Below are 14,966 nucleotides of genomic sequence, written 5' to 3' on the forward strand. Positions count from 1 at the left end.
GCGCCATGTGAGGACCGCCTCGGTATAAAAAGCTGGCATTACACAGATAACTGGTCACTTAACTGATCCAGAGAGCAACAGGAAGTTTGAAGCTGGCTGGTGATGCTTGCAGCCTACAGAGGTAAGAAAGTCTGTCATTTATCTGGGCAGCTACCTGTAACTGACTTTGCATTGCAGGGAAATGACTGAATGATGGGATTAGATTTATTTCATTGAATGAGGCAACAGATACACAGGAACAGGCTTTCTCTCATTATAGCATGTTCACTTGCTTATCTGTTTTCCATAAGATCATCAACTAACTCTGCAAAAAATGTTAATTTACTGGCTGAAGTGATTGTGTGTGGGTGCATGTATAGTACTGTGTGTGTGTGTGTGTGTGTGTGTGTGTGTGTGTGTGTGTGTGTGTGTGTGTGTGTGTGTGTGTGTGTGTGTGTGAGAGAGAGAGAGAGAGAGAGAGAGAGAGAGAGAGAGAGAGAGAGAGAGAGAGAGAGAGAGAGAGAGAGGTTGGCTGTGTGAGATGATTTGTTTATTGTTTGTCTGGTAGCTCCTTTATGTTTGGGATGCACCACAGTAATTGCAGAGGACAGTTGCGGTTGGATGGGCCCGAGAGAACATTTAGAGATTGTGTATGTGTGTGTGGGTGGGTGTGTGTGTATGGGGGAGCAGTGAGAGAGCCCCATTTTTATCCAGTTTGGACCAGTTTGCCTTCTCCCCCAAACAGCAGAAACTCTTCAGCTTCTTCAGTTATTAGTGCCTGTGATGTGATATAAGATCGTCGTCCCTGCAGCAGAGTGATGTAATGATCTTTGCACTAGCAGGAGAGTTAATAATTCGCCATCCGCTGCTACTATTAGTTTAGTGCTGCAGAGCAGCTGCCATTACCTCTCCTCTGTGTCTAATTAGAAGAGAAACTTTCAATTAATCAAAAAGTTGGGAAACAATCAGAAAATGTGTTTCAGTGATACAGTTTCATTTTCGCTTTATTCCATGCAGTACAGTTATCTTAAGCTAGGTTCAAGGTTAAGCGCCTTTATCTCGAGATCTTATAAAAACTGAACCTTCCTGTCTGTCAGTGACTTCGGTGATAGGTCAACTATAAAACCTCCCCCTTCCTTTTGTGCTTTCCTCTTCACAGATAAGTGATCGGTGATCCTTCATCCTGAGTGTCATTCAGGGAGGCTCCCTCTGTGCTTCCAGTTGGCTCTTTCCTGCCCTTTCTGTGTTTCTCTCTTCTGGCTCTACCCTACATTTCTCGCCCTCAACCATGCCTCCGACCCTGGCCACAGCGTTCGCCAGGCGCTGGTGGATGGCAGTGACTGCTATCATTGAGAATCTGCTGTTCTCCGCTGTGCTGCTGGGATGGGGGTCACTCCTCCTCATGCTCAAGTCAGAGGGCTTCTACTCTTACCTTTGCAACGAGGAGGGTGAGTTGTATTTCTGTACTGTCACATTACTTAATTTGCCTTGATGGTGAAGCAAACAGTCTACCTACATGAGCTTATGCCATTCTTTCTGTCTTCCTGAAATGCACCACAATGAGCAGTTTAAGTGAGGCTTGGTGATGAGGAGTCAGTTTGTGTCATGAGTGAGGGTGAAGGAGGGAGCAAGGTTTTATTCAAGAGATGTAAGGTAACACTGCTGCCCGGTTCCCTTCTCTGTTCTTTAGGAAGAATAAGTGTTTTCTGTGAAGGGCTGTTTTTAGGGCCTCGGGAGATTAAACCTGATCAGTTAAATTAAAGAGAGGGCCGGGTTACAAGTTGGCAAAGTGGTCCAAAGTTTAAGAGTAAAAGGTTCCAGTGGCTCCAAACTAAAGTGAGGACACAGCAGCAGACTGATTGAAGAGGGACTGATAAACTGGTCACAGACTGGATCAGCTGTCCTTTTGCCCTCTCCCCAAGCCCCTCACCTCTAAAGAGTATCCTCCTTTTCTCCTCGTGCCCCACTTTGACCCAAAGTCAGGCAGCTCCTTTGTGTTTTTAAGCACAAAGGTGGGATTGATGCACACAATGGTCCCAGTCAGGTCTTAGGGAAGAAAGTAAGCAGAAGGGAATGTGAGAGAGGAGTCAGGCCAGGCTCATCCTGTGGACCTCAGGTGACACTGTGTCGTGCCCGGGGTGTCGTGACTGTGGTGAGTCCTGCTTATCCCACAGACACTAACTTACCGGCCAGATGCACTTTTTCTCTCTCACTGGCAGCCACTGTATCACCTTAGAGAGTTTACGCAATTCATTTATTTGACTGGTGATTTGTAGGAGGATGTTTAGGTACTGTCTTCCTATTAATCTTCATATGCAAGAGGTGCAACTTTTGTCTGACTGTTGGTTTCATCTTTAGGCTTCTTCAGCATTACCAGAGACATAATTCCACTATAAACAGCCAATTACACAAGGATAATTGTGCTAAGGTTTACCAGGAAATGCACACCACTTTATAGGATACTAAAAATATTTCAGCTGCGATACTGACTTCAGGCTCGTCACTGAAGTTACAATCGAGCATCCACCGCTGTAGGTGACTTCCTAGAGCACCGCCACAGACATCTTATCTTGTTCTGATGATGTAAGAGGCAGAGGACAGCAGCACCAGCTCAGCTGTTTTCAGGCATGTGACATGTGATAGAGGGACAGAGAGATCCACGATTTTATTACTGGTAATATGGAAGCTTAAAGTCCACTGATAGAGGACAGAGAGGAAACTGATAGTAATGTGATGAGCAGCAGAAATCAGACAGTAAAAAGAAAACGGTAGATAAAAAACAGATAGTGACGATGCGGCGTAGGTTGGGCTTTTGTGCCCGTGCTGCAGAGATATCAGAGGAGTGGTTTAAGCTCGATTTTATATGAGTATGTTAGCTGGCGTGAGTCACCATGGTCGGGAAACCACATGGTCTAACCTGATTTCACAAGATGCTGCCTCACTTTAGATAAGTTGGTCAGAGTCAGCTACCTTTGGACACAGTTAAACAAAGCACATACTTAATAATAATAATAATGATAATAATAAGCTGCATGTACATTCTTAACAATGTTACAAGGTGCTTTACAAAATTAAAATATAATGAGGACCAGAAAGCTTTTAGTCAGAATTTCCATACATCTAATAAGCTATATGTGTCAACAGTTAATTTCTTTCGGAGGCTGAGAAAGTATGACAGCATGTGCCTTCACAAGCTGTTCGTTGTGCAGCATCCTGCCCGACCAAATCTTCTTGCAACGCATGCCACAACACAGCAATATGTGCATGCTCAGACTTTGTCAACCAGCTGCTCCCTTTGGCTTTGCTGCACAGCGTATGATCTGGTTTCCTAAAGAAGACTTCGGCACTTTGTCACGAAGCGCGTCATGATGTTTCACACGGGGATGCTGCACACACACTCGCCTCTCGTGACCACAAAGACGTCGGCTGGCTGGTACCATAAATATGCAAGAAAGTGTAGAAAACATCAGCTCAGGCATGACCAGTATGTTCCCAAACTGCTGCTGCCCTTTCTCCCCCACTTGGACTTTGCATTGTATCTCTCTCACATTATCTCCTTGCAGCTCCTGATGATAATGTGAAGTTTATTGCCAGTGTCAGCTTATCACTTTTTATCCGTGGCATTCCAACTTACAGATAAAATCATCTCAGTGATGGCAGGTTGGGAGATTTGGATTTTTCAGTGGGTCTAAACCGTGCAGCCCCTGGTATGATGTTAGCTGGGGTTTTTCCACACAACTAACTCTGCACGTGCTCAGTGCACATGTGGCCACTGTGTCTCGATGTATCAGGATGCTGTGAATAGGCAGAACTGCCACCTTCAAATTTCATCTGTGTGACAAGTAGCCACAGCTCCCTGTGCACTCGCCATCACATTCTCAGCATTACAGTCATGATAATTCATGGATTCCTGCCTAAACCTTCCAACCTGAATGCCTCTTGTTCTTCAGGTAACAGCTCCAGCTACAATCTGTCCCTGCCCTCGGCAGTACCGACGCCTAATGAGTACGCTGATTACTATGAAAGCGAGGGCGCCGTGGTTGGTCTGGGAGACGGAGTGGAGATGAGGCCCCTGGTCCCTGATGGGCCCCTGAGGATGAACGGCTGGCTGATTTGTAAAGAACAGGATGAGATGCTGAACCTGGCGTTCACAGTGGGCTCCTTCCTGCTTTCAGCCATCACGCTGCCACTGGGGATCGTCATGGATAAATATGGCCCTCGCAAGCTCAGACTGCTGGGCAGGTAAGCAAAGAAGAGAGGGAATTATCCAGTTCAACCATGATGTTGTTTCTGGAGAGAATAACTGTGATTTACTCAATTCAATGCTCCAAACACAATTCTTTTTATTTCCATTGCATTTGGGATATGCAAAACCATTTAAGAACAATTGCCAGAGATACAATACCAGATGTATTCCTCTATTTTCAGCACGTGTTTTGGATTGTCCTGTCTGCTCATCGCTTATGGAGCCTACCAACCAAATGGTGAGTCCGTACTCATGTGTACCTTTTTGCGCTGTACTTGAAACAATGTACAGTAGCGTGGTTGTTGACTGACTCGTGAGCTAACATCTGTGTCACTTGCAGAACTCTCTGTCCTTATCTTCATTGCCCTGACCTTCAATGGCTTTGGGGGCATGTGCCTGACCTTCACCTCGCTCACGGTAAGTGTGTGCTATGTAATCCTCCTGCTGTAGATTCTTTGCGCCTGCCGCACAATGCTTGTCCAGATATATACAATTTTCTGTCTTCATAGGTCTTCGTCTTGCTGTTACAGCTTTATGATAATAGTTTGCTGGCTCCCTGCCTGCCAACCCCCTCCCTCCCCTCGTCTGGCATTCTGTTTTGGGGTTTTGTTTTTTTTTTGGCTTCTTACACTGCACTCTGTGTTCCTGCTGACAACCAGGCTGAGCTTTGGAGAGCAGGAGGGGGGAAGGTGTTTTGATTGGAGAGAGAGGGAGTATCTCAATGGTTCATTATCACTTTCCACTGCATCCATTATTGTGCTTTAGCAAGAACATCATAATAACTGTTGGGTTTTTGAACCGCTCGTCCTCCTGACGGCCTCTTTTTACACAAATACATGCATTTACCACAATTCACATGTGCCAAAAGATACCAATCATATAAATTGATATTCAGGAAGTAACGCTCTCGAACACAACGAGCAATGCAGCATCCTTCTCAAAAGGGAATAATGAGGCTGCAGAATAGCGCTGCAGCTCTAATTTGCAGTTTCACATTGAAAAGTCAAGTTAGAAGGCAAAGAAAAAAAGGACCTTGGAATCAGCCCTCCATTCTTCTTTTTTCTGGAAAAGCAACACACTCATCCATTAGGGTTCATTTTGTGTTTACAGGGAAGTTAAAAGAGTATTTGCACTCCTGTAACGATTTACTGTTTTAAAGTAGTTAAGCTTTAAAATCGAAGCAACAGCCAGCCAACCAGAACTATTATCTTTTTTATTCTACGTCCTTGTCAAAACCTGGTGTCTACATTATATCATCATAGCTGGACTTTTTTTTTAACATATCCAGCAGAAGTAGTGTAAATAAACTTTGATGCGTAAAACCGGTGGAGTCCCCCTTTAAAGTTTGAGCCAAGCCACAGGCACACAGGGACAGAAAAACAACTGATGTTCTTTAAAATCCCCAGGGTTCACAGGGTCAACTGCTCAACATTCGTTTACATTCTTTCCCTGCTGTTCTTCATCCTCCTGTTCCTCCCCTTCACCATCAGTTCAGCCTGCTGCGACTCACACAAGAGTCCTGCGCTGCGCCATGGTGATGCTGTTCACTAAAGAGGGGATCTACTCCAGTAAATCTCCCAAAAAAATACCCCTTTTCTATACCGCCACAGGCTGTGACTGTTATATCTGTCATCTCCTATCCTCCTATTTGTTGCAGCTATATAAATCTCTCATGAGCTGCCACTGCTGGAGTGAATGGCGACATAGTAAAACCAGAATTGAGGGCTGTTTTGCTCCTTTTCCTGCAGAGCCTGTGCATAAAGCCATGTTTTCCCCTCATACCATCTTTCATTCAGAGCCTGATATATATGTGAAAGCCTCAGCGTTGGGTTAATCATTAGACTCTTTGCTGCTCCTTGGCTCCATGATCATGACTCCACCTCAGACCTACAGGCAGTCATTCTCAGCTGAGGGGTGTTGGGTAATACTCAGCTGCCCTCAGCGGCCACTGCTGGCTCCCTGCCAGTGTCAGTTGTCAGGTCACCTTTCCCCTTCGGGTTTGTCCAGCAGCTTAATTTATCTGTTTCAGAATCTATCACAATGATTTTCAAAGTCCTCCTGATGATACTGCTGTGGAATACTGTAACTTGGATTATCACTGTGCATACTTTCTCAATTTAGCACACACACACACACACACACACACACACACACACACACACACACACACACACACACACACACACACCTCTTCTGCAGCTTCCCCAGTCTTATGTAATTGAATGTGTTTGTTGTTGTTCAGTCTCTTGAAAACAGAACAGCTTGTGAATGCCTTTGTATTTGGATGTTTTGCCACCCACTGTCTCCTGTTCTGCTTTTTTTTTCTCCCAAGTCTTTCCTCAAACGGGAGTAAAGACAGAGAAAATGTCACCTCACCTCAGTCACCCCCTCTGATTGTTTCAGCTGTATAGGATTGGTCAGCACTCCATGTGTGTCCAGCATTGGACAGCTGTGTGCGTTATGTGATGCTGTTTTATATTGCTTTGCTGGTGTTCCCTGTCACTTTGTTGTGTTTTATGTTCTCTGACGTTCTTTTGTACAGCCATGTCTGCTTGCTAATTGGTTCCCAGTGTCCTCTCTGACCCCTGTGTCAGTAGGCACCATCTTCACAGCGTCCCCAATCTGTCCGTGGCCTCAAGCTTAGAGCAGCTACACTGCAGCTGAGATCGCCACGATCTTGGCTGTGGATGGTTTTGCTGTTACACTTAGATACACAATGGGACACGTCTCTTTTCACTTGGAAGCTTGTACAAAAGCTGCTTAATTACAGTACAATAAAGACAGGATGTGCTCGCTTGGTCATGTGACAGCTTCACTGATTTCTCTGTCTCTTTTCCACTCTCTTTCTCTCTAGCTCCCAACCATGTTTGGGGACCTCCGTTCCACCTTCATCGCCCTGATGATTGGCTCCTATGCCTCCTCCGCTGTCACCTTCCCTGGTGTCAAGGTAACAAACACTGAATTACCCAGCACACACCTGCTCTGACATTTCATGAGTGTCCAAATTCAGCCAAATATACTGCTTTTGTGCAACTTTTTGCCTTCTATTTTACATAAACTGCCATAATCCTCAAATTCAATGTGCAACATGCAACCATATTTGCAAGTGTAGCGTCACATATTAATTCTCAGCAATCTGCAAAATGTGTAGGCTTTTCCCCAATGTTATGATGACATGATTGTTTTAACATGGCATTGCAACATTGTTTTTCACAGGTGATCTATGATCTTGGCATACCTTTCATCACTATTCTGGTGGTGTGGGCCGCCTGTGCTGCACTGGTCTTCTTGAACTGCTTCTTCAACTGGCCACTGGAACCATTCCCGGGACCAGAGGACATGGATTACACGTTAGTACCACAGACACACACAGTGCTAAATGGATACTGTTGATGGCAAAAATCCCACATGCAAATATATGTTTGCTTATAAAACAAGAGGGCATGCAACATTTTGTCACTAATTATATGCAGATGCAGTCTTTAATGTTATCCCATTTCTACAGACCAGTCAGCCTTTACCACAGATGCATCGCACTGATACAGCAATCGCTGACTGAAGTTCAAAATGAGCTCTGGACCTTCATGAAACGAAACTAATTAATCTTGTGAAGCAATGGCAGTCTCTTGCGCAAAAATGTGCCGTGTAATGCTACCAGGTTAAAGTCTGTCTGCTGAGGATCACACTGGTCAACTAAACTTAACCCTGTGGTAAATCTTTGTCAATTAAAATCACGCTTTTGACCTGCTTGTTCAGCAAAAGTAGTTTCTGGACTGAGTTGTGCAGGGCTTGTAAGATTACCTCCACAGGAAGCCAGATTCGACCTTTTGAGGCAAATGCAACATTACTACATGAATGTCATGTGATATTTCCTGTATGTCACCAATTTCCACCTATATTTACCTTGTCACGTTCCCCTTTCCTTCCTCACACACTCACATCCCCACTTCCCATCTTCCTCCTTTTCTTCCCTCTTCCTTCTTCCCTCTTTGTTTTCTCAGTGTGAAGATCAAGTTCAGCTGGCTGGGCTTTGACCATAAAATCACAGGGAAGCAGTTCTACCGCCAAGTGACCACGGTGGGCCGCCGTCTTAGTGTGGGTAACAGTCTGAAGCAGAAGGAGCTGGCCACTAAGGATGGACACAAGCTCTGCCTCTCCACCATGGACCTCGAAATGGACTGCAAGCCACAAAATGAGTGTAAGTGGAGGATATGTAGCTGAGATAAAAGTCAACCCCTTGTTTTTGCACCCCTCCCTTTGATGACTGTCATGCACCTCCATTTCATTCCTACTTCTCCTCTGCAGCCCAATCGTTCTTTAAAACCATGAGCAGCCCGATCTTCCTGCTCAGTCTGGTGACCATGTGCATCACTCAGCTTCGTCTCTTGTTCTACATGGGGGCCATGAACAGTGTGCTGGAGTCGCTCACTGACGGAGACCTCAACACAGGTTTGTCTCTCTGCATTTTGTTTTGATTATGTTTCTGTGTGTGTGTGTGTGTGTGTGTGTGTGTGTGTGTGTGTGTGTGTGTGTGTGTGTCTCTACCTGGAATCGATTTGTCTCTTGCTGTTTCTTATGATATAGACTGCTCAGTATGTTTGCTTCCTGACTTGAAAGCAGCTGGACTGATTTGCTTTTAATTGAATTTTCAGTGGAGAGAATGGAAGTTGGTAAGATTGAAAGCCAGTAGTTGTATCAGTAGACTACTAAAGCATTAGACAACACTTTGAACTTAACCTAACTGGTGTTATGTCATTATTTGACCTTGCCAATTGTCATTAACCCAGTCCTTCAGCTGTCTGTCAGCTTTATTCTGAAACTACCAGGTGCCCTTTGTTGTACTCATTAACTAACTTTGCCCCTCAGCACCTGCTCATATGAGCAGTGTCACATGATGAACTTTTAACTTACCGTTACTCCCCTGGTCATAAATCCCCTCATAATGGCATCAAATTGACTTTTGAACAGCCGTTTTCTCCTTATCCACCGTTGTTTCACTCGATGCAGCTCTACTGCCCAGGACTAATTATTAACTGTACTGTTATTGTCATTAACCAAGTAGAAAGAGGTCCTGAACCCTCCATCTTATCATATTTTTATCCTTCTTTCTGACCCTTCCCTTTCTTGTTTTTCCTGAACCTCTAATATTCATTGCACTTTTTTTTTTTTTTTTTTTTTACAACTCATTCTGATCCCTTTCTCAGTGAGTCTGTACTCCTCCATCTTCGGCGTGCTGCAGCTGCTTTGCCTGATGACCACTCCCGTGATTGGTCAGATCATGGACTGGAAGCTGAAGGACTGCGATGATGGAGACGAGGAAAAGGAACCCTGCAACAAGTGAGTCAAGTTTGAGTTGCTTCTTTAACCCCTTTCCAAGTCGAGGCCCAACCATTACTGTACTGTTTATTTGCCAGTGTGATGAATAAAGAAAAGAACCTTTGAGTTGTGATATCAGTGCCTGATAACCTTATCTCTCTTTCTTGTGTCTGATTTTGACCATCAGGGGGGAGATAAAGAAAAAGTCCAGAGACAAAAAGACCCAGAAGGTGACCAATGCCTTGCGAGCTTTCATCCTCACAAACATGCTTTTAGTGGGATTTGGAATCACCTGCTTAGTGCCCAACCTCCCCCTGCAGGTGAGTGGTCCACCCCAGCTATCAGACATGCACACAGATCCTCAAAGGACTTCAGGGTTACAACTGACGTGCTAGCGAAGATATCACTGTCTATTTATGACCTTTAGAGTTTATCCCTGATATTCCCTGATAAGCCCCTTTTACAGGCGGTTGACAGCAGAGAGTTATGTAAAATCATCCCTGTGTATAATACAGCATGAAATTTCCAAAATTACACAGACACAAAATTTGGTTTTGAGATCGGTGTTAAGACCTTCACTATTTTTTATGCACTGTATGTCAGTTTGTGTAGTGTTTCAGTGTAATGTAGTGCAATTTAATGGAAAACATCCAGCCTGTTTCAGGTTTGCCTATAAGCCAGAAGACAGCTAGCTTAGTTTAGCATGCACTGTACAGTGCACAGATCCCCCATCTTTGCAGTCTTTATGCAAAGTTAAACTAGCTGGCTGCAGCTTCATATTTAACAGATGGATGTGAGAGTGGTATTGTTCTCATTTCACTCTCTGTAAGAAAGCAATATCAAAAGTGTTGAACTTTTCCTTTACTTTATAAACTGACTGACTATGAATATTCATTTCTTCTACTTTCATTTCTCCTCAGATTGTGTCATTTGTCTTACACACAATAGTGAGAGGATTCATTCACTCTGCTGTTGGTGGCCTCTATGCTGCTGTGTAAGTATCAGTGTACCTCAATCACAGGTGTAATCATCATCATCATCATCATCATCATCATCATCATCATCATCATCATCATCATCATCATCATCACTGTATTCTGTATATGAATGCAGCCTCAAACCGAGAAATTGAATTTACCGCTTCCCTCTCTGCAGGTTTCCCTCCTCCCAGTTTGGCAGTCTAACAGGCATGCAGTCTCTGGTCAGTGCTGTGTTTGCTCTGTTGCAGCAACCCCTGTTTCTAGCTATGATGGGACCCCTGGAGGGTGATCCACTCTGGGTATGAATACACACACACACACACACACACACACACACACACACTCAGAAACACTCGCTCACAAATTAAACCTGCCTGCGTGGCTAATTCTGGTGTTGTCCTCCAGGTCAATGTTGGACTCCTTGTTCTCAGTATGCTGGGCTTCTTGCTGCCTCTCTACCTGATCTGCTACAGACAGACGCTCTACAAAGAGCAACAAGAGAAGGAGAACGACGCAAAGATCTACATCAAAATCAACGGCACCGACATCCCTGAGGCCTATGTCTAGAGAAAAGTACATGAGCCGAGGATAAAGAAAGATTTTTTTTTTTACTGAGAAACATGGGCAATGCAGTCATCCCTGCATACATAGAAAAGGACAACATACTCTGTAATTGTTGTAGGTTTCCATCAAGTACACGTGCAAACAGACTGTCACATCCATTTTCCAAAATCCCACCAAGATAAACTGATGCTGCAGTTGTCACGGAAACGAGTCCATTGGACAGAAGCTGAGGAGGAAAGTGACACACAGAGGGGAAAAGAAGAAGAAAAGAAGAGAGGAAAGACTGTGAAAGGAAGAGAGGCATCAGCCCTCCGCATTCCCCCCAAATCCTCTGACTTCCTCTTTTTATTTCCTCCTCTCTGAGCGGCACATTAGTGCAGCTGCAACCCACATAAGACTGCTTTAATATACCCCATGTGAGCAAATGGAACAAGAGAGCTTGTTTAGCGCCATGAATGTCCACCTGTGAAAGCAGCAAAGACTGCTGAACGTCACCCTCACGACCAGCCTCGCCATCATAACTGAGCGATTCCATTATTATTGAATATTGTTTTCTTTTTTGTTTAATATGTTGACTTTAATTCATCCAGATTGTGAATTCCAGTTCATGGTACTATGTATCTATTCATCAGATGGATTTTTTGATAGATGGTGCAAGGTAAGTGTGGACTAAATGGCATTAATGAGCGACAGGAAGGAGAGAAGAGCCTTATCGCTGATGTTTCTCGGGTGAGTGGAAGAGGCAGTCATCATGATTAATTGTTGTTGCAGTAGAAAGCTGCTGTAACTTAGAATATGCTGCAGCATTGGATGAATAATGGTGTTTTGGGGGGCTGTATTATGGAAGAGAGACATCAAACAAACTGGTATGTTTTGCTAAAAGCAAAATGTTCATGTATGTTTAGAGTATTTATTTTATTTCCTGCTTTCTTTAGTTTTTCTTTATATATTTTTTGTTGGCCAGGAGTGCCTTTTGGGTAAATCTTTCATGTAAAAGAGAGGATTTGTTCATTGGGCAGCATATTGAGCTTTTACACTAAGCAGTCCCCTTTGCATTACATGGTAATACCATTAATACATCAAGGTTTTTTTTAACAGTTGGATATACTGCAATAAAGTTTATCCGTAAAATCATCATCTTTCACATGACTGAGCTTCGAGTCAGTATTTCATTCAGTCCCACAGTGCCCACTGACGTCAAAAATTCAGCACTTTATACCCTCTTAAACCCTCTAAGTTTCACACACATCAGCTTCTTTCAGCACTTCTCTCCCGATGCCTCTCTAGAGAAACAGTCCCACTTATATTTTGAGCTCCTCCTTCCTTCATACTTGTATTTATTTTATTTTTCATTTACTTTTCCATAATGAGTTTCATGATGTGCTGTGCAGGCAACTGCTCGTGTGTGTTGTTCGCATAGATCTCCTTCCTGTACCATTGATGCTAACATAGAGGTGTTTTGTTGTGCAGGCGTGTGGAAGAATTTGTGGGGGTTAATAAAGATGAATTTATCTCTTTAAATGTTTGGTCTTGTTCATGGTTTTCTGGTAAAATTTGCAGTTGATGGAGTTTTAGGTTGTTGTGCCATCAACCAGCAGAGGTCAGTGTTATTACAACAGAGTGTTTACGGCAATCTTGCTGCATGTAAAAACAAGGGTAAATTTTTCTTTTTTGGCCTGACTGTAGCTGCATTACAGTCAAATTTTTACTGATTTTTGATACACAAACACCAGGATTTGAAACACAGACTAAGAACAGAAACGTCCAACCATTTAAACCAAACATCAGTAAACACACACACAGTTCTGACTTGTATTCATCCACAGAGTTCTCACAAGTAAAATAGAAGTCTGCTGTAACAATGGTGTTCAAGAACAGGGTGTCTCCTGACGCCATGTCCCCCAGGAAGCTTGTTCAGAGGTGAGACAAAGAGCATGTCTTACTATAGTTTTGTCCTCCAGATGTTCCTGGCACACTCTCGCCACATGTTTGCTTTTAACCAGGTCTGTCAGCACTCCGCTCCGCCACCTGATACTACGCTCCAGCAGATGGCTATCACTTGACACCTCAGCCCCTCTCGTCACCTGAGAATAGATCTGAGGACGTCACTCACATCAGGACAGTGGCTCCTGGAGCTCTGCTGGCCTGCTGCTGCTGCTGCTGCTGCTGCTGCTGTTTGGTGGCAGGCCAGCCCCCTGTGGTTTGGTCAGGTACACAGCTGAAAGAAGCAGCATGACGCCACTCTTTTAAAGTCACTGTGCAGAAAGTGGTGGGCCATTCACAGTGTTTTCTGTTGAACAATTTGACCGTTCTAAATTATGAGCTGAAAGTGCTTTTTCTCAGTTGTGCTCTATATAATCGTATGAATCCATGTGGCAAATAGGTGAAAAGGGTAAAAGCCACAGACAGACCAAACCATATGACTGAAAATTATACATATAAATCCCATTGTCATGAAACCTGCTATTTTTAGATGGCATTAGACCTAACTGAACTCATGCTGGCAACATTTAGATAGATAGATAGATAGATAGATAGATAGATAGATAGATAGATAGATAGATAGATAGATAGATAGATAGATAGATAGATAGATAGATAGATAGATAGATAGATAGATAGATAGATAGATAGATAGATAGATGTTACAGGAGGTTGAAGCGGTCCCACAGATGAGAAGACAGAGGAATGATAAGCGGATGTTGGCAGACGGATACAGATGCGCTATAAATACAGCAGCAGTGCGCTGTTACATAATTTTAGACTCACACACGCACTCTCATCCCGCGATCTCCGGGACGTGGGGCTGGATTAGGGACCTGTGATGCCTTGTCATCGCATCACGCGTCAACACCATCATATAGACTCGTGGGTGGGGGACCAAAGCGTGGTCAGGGGACCTCCATGGGGTCAGAGAGAATCAGAGATCATCCTGCAGCTCCTATGTAGAGTTGTCAGGGTGGTTGTACACGCTCCCCGTCAGGATTTGATTTTCAAATATGATCCATTTTGGACATATATTTGAAATTACTTCTAACGTAAAACACATGCCAGTCATCAGAGGCAGATAGCAGCGGGTCTGGAATTTCTGCTGGCAGATAATCACGTTGGATTCGGGGACTTTGTTTAAAAGGCTTAAAGAGCTGACGCACCGTGCGCCTGTGCCAGCGGTGGTGGTCCCCGTGTCATGTCCATATATACTGTGATGGTGTATAACCACGCTCCGACGTCACCGTGACTGCGATGACGCAGAGGGTGTAGCACACTCTCAAGAAAGATGGTTCAGAGAAAGTCATTTGGCCCGTAGCATTCATTTATTTCTGGTGGTTTGTTTGACGTTCTGTCGGTTTTTATTGTGTTTTTAAAAATCCACTGTGTGACTGTTTTCACATCCCTTGTTAAGGTATGTTTGTTGGTGTTTATCTTGATCTTACATTACCCTGATCTTATATGTTTCAGGATTAATTATGCTTCAATCAGCTTCATTATAAGTCTGTCTTTGCCCTTTATGTTAACCTGCTACCTTCGCCACTACTGTAAAAAATGGCCGATTTTCACTTTCAGCAGGCCTTTTTCTAGCCATATAATGGACCATTCTTACTGAAGCTGAATTTCATTTTAGTATAAGCATTGGGTGCATTAATCTACTGTTTGAATTCCAATTGATTTATGCTCGCAAGCCTGGTGGTCTTCACTGGGTCAGGGTGAAAAAAGGGTCAGGATGAGCTGTTCCAACATCAGCAGAATTTGACAGTTTTCTAAACATTTGCGTTGCCAGTGTCAGCTTACAAAAAGAAGTGTATTGATTTAGCAATATATTACTACAATTAAATGGCTTTTAGGTAATTATGTCTAGGCTGCATGGTGCCACCGCCACGACC

General features: G+C 43.8%; 1 protein-coding gene across 1 annotated transcript; it reads left to right on the plus strand.

The window, feature by feature from the left end:
- Positions 1–65: 65 nt before the first annotated feature.
- On the plus strand, positions 66–12,603 carry slc43a2b (solute carrier family 43 member 2b). The gene is made up of 15 exons (XM_070982739.1): positions 66–121; positions 1,139–1,427; positions 3,930–4,221; positions 4,408–4,463; positions 4,566–4,642; positions 7,080–7,172; positions 7,442–7,575; positions 8,227–8,423; positions 8,531–8,674; positions 8,878–8,895; positions 9,430–9,562; positions 9,729–9,861; positions 10,462–10,535; positions 10,697–10,820; positions 10,927–12,603. Exons 2-15 carry the CDS (start codon positions 1,268–1,270, stop codon positions 11,086–11,088), a joined length of 1,797 nt encoding a protein of 598 aa, XP_070838840.1. The 5' UTR covers positions 66–121; positions 1,139–1,267; the 3' UTR covers positions 11,089–12,603.
- The last annotated feature ends 2,363 nt before the right edge of the window (positions 12,604–14,966 follow it).

The sequence above is a fragment of the Chaetodon trifascialis genome, chromosome 16 (genome assembly GCF_039877785.1).
Source record: "Chaetodon trifascialis isolate fChaTrf1 chromosome 16, fChaTrf1.hap1, whole genome shotgun sequence".
In the NCBI taxonomy this organism is placed as follows: domain Eukaryota; kingdom Metazoa; phylum Chordata; class Actinopteri; order Chaetodontiformes; family Chaetodontidae; genus Chaetodon; species Chaetodon trifascialis.

Excerpts from the sequence above, each read along its gene's own strand:
- slc43a2b (XM_070982739.1), top strand. The coding sequence starts at position 1,268 with ATGCCTCCGACCCTGGCCACAGCGTTCGCCAGGCGCTGGTGGATGGCA. Across the intron at positions 7,173-7,441 it reads TCACCTTCCCTGGTGTCAAG|GTGATCTATGATCTTGGCAT; the intron begins GTAACAAACACT and ends TGTTTTTCACAG. Across the intron at positions 9,862-10,461 it reads TGCCCAACCTCCCCCTGCAG|ATTGTGTCATTTGTCTTACA; the intron begins GTGAGTGGTCCA and ends ATTTCTCCTCAG.